A 14364-nucleotide genomic window follows, 5' to 3' on the forward strand; every position below is an offset into this window, starting at 1 on the left:
CTTCAGCCGTGGTAGCTTCTGGGGTTGTAGCTTCAGGCGTAGTTGGCTCTAATGTTGTGTCTTCAACCGTGGTAGCTTCTGGGGTTGTATCTTCAGGCGTAGTTGGCTCTAATGTTGTGTCTTCAACCGTGGTAGCCTCTGGTGTTGTTTCTGCAGGTGTAGTTGGCTCTAATGTTGTGTCTTCAACCGTGGTAGCTACTGGGGTTGTAGTTTCAGGTGTAGTTGGCTCTAATGTTGTGTCTTTCACCGTGGTAGCTTCTGGGGTTGTAGCTTCAGGCGTAGTTGGCTCTAATGTTGTGTCTTCAGCCGTGGTAGCTTGTGGGGTTGTAGCTTCAGTCGTAGTTGGCTCTAATGTTGTGTCTTCAGCCGTGGTAGCTTCTGGGGTTGTAGCTTCAGGTGTAGTTGCTTCTGGTGTTGTTGCTTCAGGCGTAGTTGGCTCTGATGTTGTGTCTTCAGCCGTGGTAGCCTCTGGTTTTGTTGCTGCAGGCGTAGTTGACTCTAATGTAGTGTCTTCAGCCGTGGTAGCTTCTGGGGTTGTAGCTTCAGGTGTAGTTGGCTCTAATGTAGTGTCTTCAGCCGTGGTAGCCTCTGGTGTTGTTGCTGCAGGCGTAGTTTGCTCTAATGTTGTGTCTTCAGCTGTGGTAACTTCAGGTGTAGTTGGCTCTAATGTTGTGTCTTCAGCCGTGGTAGCTTCTGTAGTTGTAGCTTCAGGTGTAGTTGGCTCTAATGTAGTGTCTTCAGCCGTGGTAGCTTCTGGGGTTGTAGCTTCAGGTGTAGTTGCTTCTGGTGTTGTTGCTTCAGGCGTAGTTGGCTCTGATGTTGTGTCTTCAGCCGTGGTAGCCTCTGGTGTTGTTGCTGCAGGCGTAGTTGACTCTAATGTAGTGTCTTCAGCCGTGGTAGCTTCTGGGGTTGTAGCTTCAGGTGTAGTTGGCTCTAATGTAGTATCTTCAGCCGTGGTAGCCTCTGGTGTTGTTGCTGCAGGCGTAGTTGGCTCTAATGTTGTGTCTTCAGCCGTGGTAGCTTCTGGTGTTGTTGCTACAGGTGTAGTTGACTCTAATGTTGTGTCTTCAGCCGTGGTAGCCTCTGGTGTTGTTGCTACAGGCGTAGTTGGCTCTAATGTTGTGTCTTCAGCCGTGGTAGCTTCTGGGGTTGTAGCTTCAGGTATAGTTGGCTCTAATGTTATTTCGTCAATCGTGGTAGCCTCTGGTGTTGTTGCTGCAGGCGTAGTTGGCTCGAATGTTGTGTCTTCAGCCGTGGTAGCTTTTGGGGTTGTAACCTCTGTTGATGTTGCTTCAGGCGTAGTTGGGTCAGGTGTAGAGACTTCTGGACTTACTGTGATATCAGGACTAGTAGCAACTGGAGTGGTTACCTCAGATGTTGTTGTTTCGGGGTCTTTTATAGTTGTACTTGGAGGAGGCGTGCTTGGCTTACAATCAACTGCTGACGGCCAGTTACATACCTTGAAAAGATTTTCTATACATTTAATTGGTCATTACGTTTTTTAGTATCGTATTGTATTATTTTTAATAAAAATTACTTCTTCGAATTGTTCTTCGAAGTAACTACAATTTTATAATCATTACTTTATTAAGATAATATTTGGCAAAATCACGCTATACTCGTATGATATTTTTTATTCAGATTTTTATTACGCTGTTCAATTACGGATTCCCCTTAATTGAAAAAATCTATGTTTTTAAATTCTAGTAATACAAAGGCCTTTTTTACGAGCACTTTTGAAGTGAAAACTTCTTTAGCGGCGTCGTACACTTTTTGGAATGGGTGAAACATTTTAAACTCGCGTCAGGACAAATTCGTGATACGGATATTTTTTTAAGGGATTAGGAACCTTCGTTCTATATGGTTAGGGTTTTAATTTATTTGTCTCTTTCCTCAGATACATTTATGCATGTGAAATTCGACCTTAGTCAATACATCAAGGTTTAATTTTGCGAAACGTCTAAAGCTTTATTATTTACGATTTGGTCAGACTGACGCGAATAAAAAATGGCAATTTTCCTAATTGAATTATTTAATACTAATTTTAATTATTTTGAGTAGGTTTCGTAAGATGGATGGAGAGTAGACAGCTGGCGCAGCGTATTTAATCTAATATAAATAATTGTCATGTTTGTGTACGATAGCGTAATAAATAAATATTGTATTCTACCACATAAATGATTGTTCTTTTATACTGATAATTAAAGCAATTCGTGTATAATTATTCCCTAACCATTCCAAAATATCAAAAATGCACAAGTCAAGTTTTCACTTTTGCCGGGACACCCGGAGTGCAACCGGTCGTTTTTTTTTATAGAACAGGAGGGAAAGGGCAGGAGGCTCCCCTGATTTTAAGTGATACCACCGCGCATGGACACTCAATGCTATCGCAAGTGCGTTTCCGACCTTTTAATAATTGGTACTCTCTTTTTTTTAACAACCCGAAGTCGAATTGGTTTGGAAATACTTCGCAGTTATTACATTATATAGTGAAATAAGCATAGATTACATAACATTATGTGTTAAAAAAGAGGTTACCTGCAAAATTGGATCGAAGTATAAATTCGAATTACATTGCCGCTCAACCTTCTCCCCAAAATTGCAATAATAGAATTTCGTGCAATCGTACTCATGTGGTAACAACAAATGGACTGAAAAGTCCTTAGGACAACCATTTGGTAAATATTCTGGCTTTGACGTTGTTGTTAAGCTCGGCGTTGTTGTTGTTGGCCTTGGTGTTGATGTTGTTGTACTGGGCGTTGTAGAAGTTGTTGTTGTTGGCGATGAAGTTGAAGCTCCAGGCTTACAATTAGCAATATTTGGCCAATCACATCTCTGTAAGTTGTCAATATATAAATTAAAAAAAATATCATTTAAGAGGGATGCTTTAAAGGAACCAGTCATATTAAGAAACAAATAAATTTAAGAAAAACTAAAAATGTGTTTTAAATTTAATCCTCGACTTTTGTAAGCTATCGCGGAATATGCCTGAAAGGTATATTAAGAATATCTATCACCTTCATCGTGAGCACACCCCACACACCCTCACGTATATACCATCATTTATTATCATTTTTACACCACCACACAACACTCACATGTATTTTATAATTTTATTGCTTGTTCCCTTTCGTAAATGTTTGAACCTATTGGAATATATTATATATTCCATCTTAAGCTATATCTTTAGTATAAGTGTATAGGTATAATTTACAACACTGTATAATTTAAGTTAGCAGTAGAAGTTCGAATTAATTAAATCTTTATGCAAAAACTAAAAAATAAGCAAAATTAACCTGCAGTTCAAAACTAAAGTGTGTTCCTCCTGGACATGGCATTTCTTGTTTAAAGCCATGTACGCACTGATAGAATTTAGTGCAGTCAGGATGAGGTAACAATTGTTCGATTCTGTAGTCTACGGGACAGCCATTGGGAAAATAACCTGGCCTTGGTGTTGATACTGGTTTAGTTGTCGTGGTTGTGGTTGTCGTAGATGTTGTTGATGGTAATTTCGTTGTTATCGTTGTTGGTAATCGCGTAGTTGTTGTTCCACCAGGCACACATTTTGCTATATTTGGCCATTCACATCTCTGAAAATTATCGATACAATTTAAAGTATTTTCAATTAAAACACGTAGATATGTGATATTATAATATGTTACGCGTTGAACAATATTTTATTAAAATATAAATCATTAACGTTAATATTTATTAGGTAGAGATGGTTCTTTTTTTTTATATTTCGTAAAACAATACACATCTGGTAATATCTATAAAGGAATTATTATTTCCACTATCCGTTACATGTATTCAACCATTAGTGATAACTACCAAAAATGTGTTAATATATATAATTCTACTGTACGTGTGTATGTCACTGAATTCCTCTTAAGCGGCTGGATAGCTTTGAATGAATTTTTTGTATGCGTTTGGATAGCGCCCTAGATGGTTCAGATTCAAATCACAAATCAAAAATCAGCCCGGCAGATGGCGGTGCATTCGGTAACTAGATTATTTATTTTTACAGCTAATGAACAGATGGTATATATCTTCTATGCAAGTGTTCGTAATCAAACTTCTATACAGCTGGACACATTTTGATGAAATTATTAGTGTGTTCAAAAAGAGTCTAGAGTGATATACATTTTTAGATATTTTTTGTATGTTAGACGTGTGTACAGAAAAACGTCTGTCGGATCCGCTAGTTTAAAAAAATACTGGCCTATTTACTATACCTATACTAATATTATTTAGTATTTTGTGATACATTGCAGTACCCATTGGTGACAATTAGTAATTTCTCTCCGAAAAAATAAGATGTAATGGCAAAGATACCTGTAGCTCGTAACTAAAGTGTAAACCATGATAGCACGGCATTTCTTGTTTAAAACCGTGTACACATTGATAGTATTTGCCACAGTCCGGATGAGGTAACAGCTGTTCTATTCTGTAATCTATAGGACATCCATTGGGGAAATATCCAGGCCTTGGGGTACTAATAGGTGGTTTAGTTGTTGTTGTTGTTGTTGTCGTCGGTCGACGAGTAGTTGTTGTTGGTTGGCGACTTGTTGTTGGTTGGCGAGTTGTTGTAATTGAGCGTTGAGTTGTGGTTGTTGTACCCGGGACACACTTCGCTATACTGGGCCAATCACATCTCTGAAATAGAAGGAATAAAAGTCCATAGACATGTGTAAACAAATTTTAGACGTATTAACAACAAAACTTATTTACCGTAAATTCATACACCAAGTTGCAATAGCTCTACTATTAACGTTTAGCTTACCCTATACTATCGTTTCATTCTATAAGGCACTTTAATTTGTGCTATACCAAAAAATCAAATATAATAAACATATAAGTCGCAGATTCAACGCGATTAGTCGATCGTTCTCGGTATCATTTAACATCAGGTGAGGTTTCTATTACATTAAAAAAACGTAATCTAGTAACTAGTTTTATTAATATTGCTTACTTTTATTATTATAATCAATTCACAGGTTTTATCTTGACGTAGGCTTCCAAATTTCGACATTACCATCTTGTACACTTAAGCATTCTACTCCGTTTTATCCATTATCAATTTTAAATCAGTCATCATACATTCAAAACGATAGCAAACTATAAAATATAAATACCTGCAAATGAATACTGAAGTGCGTTCCTCCTGGACATGGCATTTCTTGTTTAAAACCATGCACGCACTGATAAAACTTCGTACAATCCGGATGAGGTAACAACTGTTCAATTCTATAGTCTATAGGACATCCGTTAGGAAAGTATCCCGGTCTGGGTGTTGATTCCGGTTTTGGTGTCGTCGTCGTCGTTGTTGTTGTTGTAGTCGTTGTTGTTGTTGGTGTTTGTGTTGGCTCGCATTTCGCTATGTTTGGCCAATCACATCGCTGTGTGCATAAATTAAATTATCTAGTGGTTCAAAAATATGTTCTGATAGCTGTGTTTACAATACTATTATATTGTTGTTCCCTACTCTCAGTTTAAGAAAATGTCTTATCTCTAAAGCAATTAAAGGATGCATCTAAAAAAGAAAATAAAAGAAAAATAAAGAAGCCCACTAAGATTCCCTGTGACGTGGGCTAGTCTCTTCTATTAGACATATTATTTGACTTAATAAATACATAACACTTACAATTTTATAATTAAACTACTGTTGTACAAGAATACTTCAGCATAGGACAGGTTGAGAAGATGTTTCAGACTATTAGTGTATGTATGTCACCGTAAAATTGTAAAAACCGTTAGATTGTAATCTATCTCGCGAGATTGTAAACTGTCGAAAGATTGTCAACTCAACATACTGCTTGCAATTTAACGTATTATTATTCGGTAGTTATATGAAATTGTTGGGAAGTAAAATTAATCTGTAATTGACCAAAGAAGTTTGAATGATAACTAAGTTAGTGTAGTACAATCTACCGAATACCGATAACCGATAACCGATAGATTACAATCTAACGGTTTTTACAATTTTATGTTAACATGTATAAGAAAGAGTTTTAAGATGATTTCTAGTATTCGTAGTTCTTGCTAGAGCAGATCCAGACGGCTTAAGCGTGAGTATCATCCCTGAGGCGTTCTCAATAACGTAATGTGTAACCATACAGAATTAGCAGCCTTTAATATATATTTTTTGACGTTCATAAGTGTACATTGTGTTACCTATATGAATAAATGATTTTTGACTTTGACTTTAACAGCAAGGCACCTAAGCAACACTCGCTCGTATGAAGAACATCGTGAGAAAAGCGGCATGACAGCGTAATCACTGTTAATAAATGATACAGAAAGTCTCACCTGTAACTCGAAACTAAAGTGCGTCCCAGTTGGACAAGGCATTAATATTTTATTCCCGTGAACACATTTATAATATTTATCACATTGTTCGTGTGGTAGAGATATTTCATCCTTTGAGCATCCATTCGGCGTGTTTGATTCCTCTTGACAGCCAGCGTTTGCTATTGTATCGCAGAGCTGAAATTGAAAACATTCATTTATATAGAAACTAGCTGGCCCGGCAAACGTTGTTTTGCCATGTATATTATTTCTAGGAAACATTTTTTTAGTTCAATATAAATAACAATCAACTATAATAAAAATTCGGGGTTAATCGTAGAGGGGTGAGAATTAGGGATTGTATGTATTTTTGTACGCTGTATCATTAAAAAAAAGTTGGAGTGGCTATCACTTAACGTTTGAAAGATAGATAGTAGCCGATTCTCAGATTTACTGAATATGCACAAAAAATTAATATAGGTATTAAAAATTCAATTTGATTTTTAAAAGATCGTAAACCTTGGGATTGATTTGTGCCAGTTCAAACAATTTGTGTAACTCAAAACTTGGCGATAAAAACAGTGGCGGAGAGTTTCTTGGTAGTTATTCATGCCCATTCTACGCCCTTGCGAACTAGCGATTTGCGAACTGGTAGTAAATGTAAATTTGGAATTAGTTTAACTTCTTTTCTGGCGTTAACATAAGTGTTACCTAGACGAATAAATTTATTTTGAGTTTGAGATTCCTACTTTTAAGAATCACAATTTAATTGTTTAATAATTAGAATCATCAACGAATATTGTTACGAATAATCAAGAAACGCCATTTTGACTTTGGACAGAGCGTTCAGGGAACGCAATGTAGTTCTGATATTGTATTCAGTGTGCATGTGCATATTCAGCATTGTGGTTATGAGACGTTGGACCGAGTGCCTTGAACCCGCTGTCCTTATAATTTAATATATCTGTTATTTGTAATGTTAAAAGGAATCAATCCAAATTAAATATTGTACAATAATTCCTATCTTTTGTGCTCGCGTCCACATGTCGCCCACTAAACTCGATGGAGTGCCGATATCTCTCCGACATGTATATGTCGCAGTAAAGTAGTTAAATCAGTTAATTAAAGATCGATATTGAATCAACTCGCTAGCGTGATCGCTGCAGATCTAGGGCGTAGAACGGAAGAGAAGAACTGGCCATAAACTCTCCGCCACTCTTTTTAATCGCCAAGTTTTTTCTTTTACACGACATTTGTAAGGACCTGCAACCATTACACCATGTTCCACATTACATCTTAAGTAATAAATTATAATAAAATAAATTAAAAACAAAGACTTTTCCTCTATCAGCAGGAGGCATGGTGAAATAGGAGCACGCACTTACATTATCGTGGGAACAACACGCAAATACATAGTGGAAATAACTAACATCACCGCATACACGAATTCTTACTTCTCTTTACGCCTCGACATACCTGGGTTTTCGCATTAAAATGCTGTCCATGACCACACCTTTGGACTTGTTTGTTACCTCTAAAGCATCTATAATACTTGTTACAGTCAGTATCATGAGGTAAGAAGATTGGGATAAAGGTGTTCGCTGGACAATCCTCCATAATTTCCCCGTCAGCGCAACCAGCATTCTCCGGCGTGTCACAACTCTGTAACCAGACTCACAGGTTTAAACATTGTTCTGTATGAAGCCACCGTCTTGGATTTCTGATTGGAACCATAGACATTCAGAGAAAGTCGCTTTATTTGACATAAATCGATCCGTGTCTGATCTATTTATCTAGACCATTTCACAGCGTAGGTTCAAATCCCACATAGGACCTAGGCAATCCTGAGATTCTAGAAATTCGCTATATTTGACTTAAATATCCATTTTTCTAGAAAATATCACAGCTTGTGTTCAAACACCACATTTGTGGTGTAATACGAAACTCTTGAATTTATAAAGACTATGCCATCCTGAGATTCTAGAAATTCCCTGTATTTGACATAAATCGATCCGTGTCTGATCTATTTATCTAGAAAATCTCCGCGAAAATAGAGGACACCGTGAGTCATTTCAGCCAAAACCCTCCTTCACATGTCCAAGACATGCAATTCAGTCAGATCTGGCATTATGACCTAAACTCACTCGCTTCAATGAATAACAATACTCAAAAGGCTGACTTCAATTTCTATTAATACTCAAAAGATTGAAAAAAACTACTTAAAATGTGTTTTCTGTGATTAGAAAGTAATGAAAATTCAAAGACGTCACTTTGTTTTTCGTCTACAATGCACATTTTAATTTTTTTTAATAAAAAAATACAAATCGAATTTTTTTATGAATGGTAGTAATTAACAAATTAACAAGGTAAAAAAGAGCGTACAAGTTAATTTAAATCTAATTTTAGTTTAAGCAATAGAAAGGAGAACATTCTTGTTCCGCTAATTGTTTTGAGCAGTATACATATATAGATAATACAAAACTTCAATCCGGTAAAAAGTGTTTTCTTTAAATGTGTAAAACTTATGTCAATAAAAGACAATACTATAGAAAATCTCTATTATCTGGGCATCCAAATGCATGCGATTTCGGCTCTCACCACGTTGGTGCAATCAACACAGAGATGAACTTACCTGAGTCTTTGGATTATAATGCGCCCCATTAAAACAGGACATCAAGATTCGATTCCCGTGGAAACATCTGTAGTATTTATCGCAATCGCTCTCGTGTGGAATGTTCATTTGTATCCACACATCGTTGGGACATCTCGTCTGTATGGAGCGCTTTTTTATGTGTTTGCATGTCACTTTGGATGATACTTCGCATTTCTAAAAATTATTAAGTAATCGTTGTGTCATTTCACTGCTGCTTGATTTAACATGTAGAGAGGAGAATGGGGACAGCAGGGGAGAAGGCGGCAAACGGGCAGGAGGATCTGATGTTAAGTGATACTCTTGGACACTCTCAAGTCTTAATGCCAGAGGACTCTCGTGTTGTCCGGCCTTTTAAAAATTGGTACGATCTTTGAAGAACCCTAAGTCGAATTAGTTCGAAAACGCCTGTCGCCTATGGACTGTAGAGAGGAGAATGGGGACAGCAGGGGAGAAGGCGGCAAACGGGCAAGAGGATCTGATGATAAGTGATACTCTTGGACACTCTCAAGTCTTAATGCCAGAGGACTCTCGTGTTGTCCGGCCTTTTAAAAATTGGTACGATCTTTGAAGAACCCTAAGTCGAATTGGTTCGAAAACGCCTGTCGCCTATGGACTCTCAATTCCAGAGGGCTCGCGAGTGCGTTGCCGGCCTTTTAAGAATTGGTACGCTCTTAAATAAAAAATACTTCAGTAGGCAGCTGGTTCCACATAGTGGTGCCTAAAAACTGCCTTAAAATTAGTTGTGGAAGGTTCATTTCAATTCAATTCAAATTCATTTATATAGGTAACATAGTTGGTTGAGGTGATTCAGGTGGAAATTCGTATGCCTTGATGATGAAACTCAGCAGGTATCAAAATTATCATATTCCAACTTAGAAAACAGTCAAAGTTTCATCATAATCCGTTCGATAGTTTCTGAGAAATTATTTTATAATTCTTAATAATTCAAAATATCTTACCCCCATTTCGGTATTAAACCTATAACCTGGATCACAAGTGGCCAACACATGAACACCATTTTCACAGGAATAGAACTTAGTACAATCTGTTTCGTGTGCAGTGGGAATACACGTTCCGCCACTGTCTATAAAGTTATGATCGTTTTTGGCGCAGCCGGACGTGTCCTCGGTACATTTCTGTAAAAAAGCATTTATATTTTATAAAATATATTTTTACATTTATTTGTACGTCAAAATGTATCTCTAAATTTCCAGTCACTGCCAGTCCAGAGCATCCGGAAAAAATTGTAAGGAAACCAGCATTATTTATTTTTATTAAACAAAAAATAACATAATTTAGCCTTATATCTAACAAGCGATAAGTTCCAGACAACCCAAGTAAGGAAAATACTTAGGGTAAATTGCAAGAATTAAGAAAAATAACAATAACAATTAAGTTACACAATTACCAAACTTAATCTAAAATAAATATTAGGCCCATGTGTGTCTGACACAGGCTGGCTTGTGGCAGAACAGCCCAAGGTGTGTGTTATTTGGAATATTTACAATGATAATTTTTGTATTGCTTATAACTTTCCTTTAGACACACCATAATAAACCTTTAACCTAATGTAATACATTGGGAACTGAGACAATATCATTTTACATCATGCATGTTAATTTAACAGTTTTTTTTTAAGGAGTCTCAAGCCTTCTTAATATTACTTGGGGTACTACGTACAAGCCGTAAAGAACAATGGAAAAAAAATTAGAGCTGTTTTTAAGTGAAGCCGTGATTCGACAAATGTATTTATTTACACTTCGTTGCATTACAATATAAAAATTTAACATAATTAAATGTAAAGGAATGCAACTGGCGGCCTTATAGCTTTCGAGCGATCTCTTCCAGGCAACCACTGTGAGAAACAAAAAATGTATTCTGATAAGGTAGGCAAGAAGTGCAAAAATGCATATTCATATATTTGTTAAGAAGCAAAAAAACTAAACTGGTAAAGGATACATGAAAAATAAAAAGGTAAAAAGTGCACATGAATCATGATTATTAAATTTAAGATTAGTCTCATGTCACTTAGTAGTTAGTATGAAAGTAAGGGATACGATGTGGACAGGTAATGTTTGTACTGAAGAAATTTAAAGGAAGATAGAGAAGGAGCTAAGTGAAACAATAATTAATACAAATATAAAAACAACTATTAAAAATTAAAATACTAAATATTAGGTCCTTACATATGAAATTGGCGTTTTGTATGGGAGGAACAAAAAGTCGAATATGTTTAAATATAATATATTTAATTAATCAAAGTATGAACCATTGTTTTCTATGCCCTTTTGTCATCTCATAGGTAGTTCATTGATCCCTTTACTAAAAAAACCAGTCGGACGGGAATCAATAAAATCTGTGAAGGCGATTTGGACTGCCCCATCAGAGTTAAATTTTTTCCCTTGCAAGAAGTTGTCCAAATTTCGAAAAAAAATGGTAATCTGTTGGAGCAAGGACCGGGGAGTACGGAGGATGTCTTAGACATTCCAATTGAAGCTCTTCTAATTTGGTAGCCGTCTGTTGTGCAGTGTGTGGTCTAGCGTTGTCGTGAAGTAGCAGTGGCGTGGAGCGATTGACCAGCCTAGGTTGTTTAGCCGCTAGCTTTTCCATCACGGTTTGCAATTGCTGACAAAAGACATCAGCCGTAATAGTCTGGCCAGATTTGAGAAAACTGCAATGAACAATACCGGCACTAGTCCACCAAACGCTTACAAGTAACTTTTTTGGGGTTAATTTTCGCTTGGGGCAGGATTTGGCTGGCTGGCCAGGATCCAACCATTGTGCTGAGCGCTTCCGATTATCGTAAAGAATCCATTTTTCATCACAGGTAATGATTCGGTTTAAAATACCTTCATTATTGTGCCGGTTCAGTAATGTAACGCAGCAGTCGACGCGCTTTTGCCGGTTTGCTTCAGTCAATTCGTGAGGTACCCATCTTTCAAGCTTTTTAATCTTCCCAATTTGCTTCAAGTGAATTAAAACAGTTTTATCACTAACACAGCAGCCTGCAGCTAACTCGGACGTGGTTTGCGATGGATCCGCTTCCACAATAGCCTTCAATACTTCATTATCAACTTGGGTCTCAGGCCGTCCACGGGGCTTGTTCTGCAGGTCGAAATTTCCAGAACGAAAATGTTGGAACCAAAAACGAACTGTGTTTTCTTTTGCAACATGACCGCCATACACATCATTCACCCTTCGAGTCGTTTCCGCAGCACTAGTGCCACGGCGGAACTCGTACTCGTAAATAATGCAATACTTTAAGTTTTCCATTTTGTAAAATGAGTGACGCAAACAGAAAAAAACAGAAGAAAAAAACAAATGAATGACGGTCATCGAAGCACAAATACATGAGTAAATAGCTGTACAAATTTTGATTTGGAATTCTTAACCAAAGAGGAGATATTTGAGGTCAAAGTAGACAAAACGTAAAACGCCAATTTCATATGTAAGGACCTAATATTTTGATAAGTTTATTTATTTATTTAACAAAATATGACTCCAATACAACCATTAATAAGTATATATTAGGAATTCATCAATTATTTATACCCCCTGCGAAATAGGAATTTGCAATTACTTTAATTCGCGTAATTGTGGTATTTCCAAATGTTGGCAGTAAATAGCGCTTATATCAATAATAATTAGCTTGAGGCTAAAGTTATTTTACGATTACTTAAAATCACTTTAATTTTAACCATTGGCAAAAAAAACTTTTAACCATTTCCAATTCAATTAGTTAGTTAGTCGGTCATGTCTGTCGAAAAGTGTTTTTAAATCCCAGTTGAGATGTATAAATTTATATACATAATATAATACGTGCACAGCCGGGGATCGAACCTACGACCTCAGGGATGAGAGTCGCATACTGAAGCCATGCCAATACTGCTCTCTAACGCATCTGTCATTCTGTCAAGAAAAATACTTGACAGTTGACAGTTGTTTTTTTACTCTTTTGTAGCGCAATGGTGGCGCAGGAAGCGGTTGAATTATGACGAAATTAGCGGAAACACTTACGAAAATAATACAATCATTATCAGATTTCAACTTTATCAAGATTAAGATAAGTTTGGGACCGATTTTTGCATATTCACAAAAAATACATACACTAACTGAACTGAAATGTCGAAAATTATATAATATTAATTACATAAATTCAAGAGTACAGGGGCTAATTAAAGATTCAAGTTCGCGCCTGGAAAATAGTACCGGTGACCCCAGAGCTGGTGCTTTCGACGAATAAGTATCGCAATACAGCGAGGAAATGCTGTCAAAAAGGTGTACCATTGACCATTATTAATTATAAATATTTTGATTATTATTTTACTATGTGGGTTAAGAATATTGTAAATACTAATATATATTTGGTTTTCATTATTATAATATTAAATAAAAGTTGGTTGTTGCACACGGAATTTTGAAAATTATGCTGATTTCAGACGTTGGGAATGAGTTAGGTTAGGTTAGATCGTAATGTTTAATTGTGTCTTTGCGTATAGAGAGTTTATAAAAAAATATTTACTGCAAAACTGTGAACATGATAAAATTACGAGAAAAGATAATATTTCTTTGTGTTAATGTTATTTTCAATATCATCTGTTTGGTCGCTTAAAATAGTTCAGGAGTCAACCCGCCAGCCTCGTTGAACTCCATGGGCGGAAACTGTGCCTGCCTATTTGCCAAAACGTATATTTCATAAACAATGTGTATAAATAACCTACATAAAATTATTATTAGATTGAAAGTTCTTAGGCTGACTGAAAATGGGACCCTGTAAGGGTGTTACTCGTATAATGCTGGCATTTCATCGCTGTATTGCGATAATTATTTGTTCAGGAAAGCATCGGCTCTGGGGTCACCGGTATTATCTATCAGGCGCTAACTATATACAATATATATATATATATATAAATCATATAATAATATAATAATAAGTACAGTATAATATATTTTTGTGACTAGGTTTTTAATTCACAAAGATCACTGACCGAATAATTATTATATTATGTAAAGAAATATTGTTTTAGCTTGTTAAGTATCTGTTATGTGACTGACGTTTTAGTTTAAGATTGAGAGTTTGTCTGTGGAAAAAGGCGCGCGTTTATGCAGGTCAATTATTGAATTGTGACAAGCATTTTTTAGTTAGAATTTCAGTTGAGTTTTTTTGAAAGACTTTTATAAAATTAACTAAATTTTATATAATTTCAGGATAATTATTAGTTTTTATATTACTTTAAACTAAGTTTAGAATAAATTATGTATCAGATATGTTAGTAGACGGGATTGACAATTAAAAAATCATTAATTAACATTCTTTATTGTGCCTAATGGGCGGGGCATATAGCAAGATGCACATATGTCCTTTAAAGACAACTCAAAGGTGAATAATAGGATATTAACGAATATATATATATATATATATA

General features: G+C 36.1%; 1 protein-coding gene across 23 annotated transcripts in view; it reads right to left on the reverse strand.

The window, feature by feature from the left end:
* Positions 1 to 14364, reverse strand: part of LOC125062144 (mucin-2-like) — a 49062-nt gene that overhangs the window by 13802 nt on the left and 20896 nt on the right. For 21 of the 23 annotated variants that reach the window (XM_047667736.1, XM_047667756.1, XM_047667737.1 and 18 more), the window contains exons 3-11: positions 9901 to 10077; positions 8921 to 9115; positions 7765 to 7950; positions 6310 to 6486; positions 5136 to 5399; positions 4336 to 4656; positions 3297 to 3590; positions 2539 to 2835; positions 174 to 1459 (exon numbers count right to left, since the gene is read on the reverse strand). In XM_047667736.1, the coding sequence (XP_047523692.1) occupies positions 174 to 1459; positions 2539 to 2835; positions 3297 to 3590; positions 4336 to 4656; positions 5136 to 5399; positions 6310 to 6486; positions 7765 to 7950; positions 8921 to 9115; positions 9901 to 10077 (3197 nt within the window). The remainder of the gene's footprint in view (positions 1 to 173; positions 1460 to 2538; positions 2836 to 3296; positions 3591 to 4335; positions 4657 to 5135; positions 5400 to 6309; positions 6487 to 7764; positions 7951 to 8920; positions 9116 to 9900; positions 10078 to 14364) is intronic. The other 2 variants (XM_047667747.1, XM_047667754.1) reach the window with 2 other exon arrangements.

This window comes from Pieris napi, chromosome Z (assembly GCF_905475465.1).
Source record: "Pieris napi chromosome Z, ilPieNapi1.2, whole genome shotgun sequence".
NCBI lineage: Eukaryota > Metazoa > Arthropoda > Insecta > Lepidoptera > Pieridae > Pieris > Pieris napi.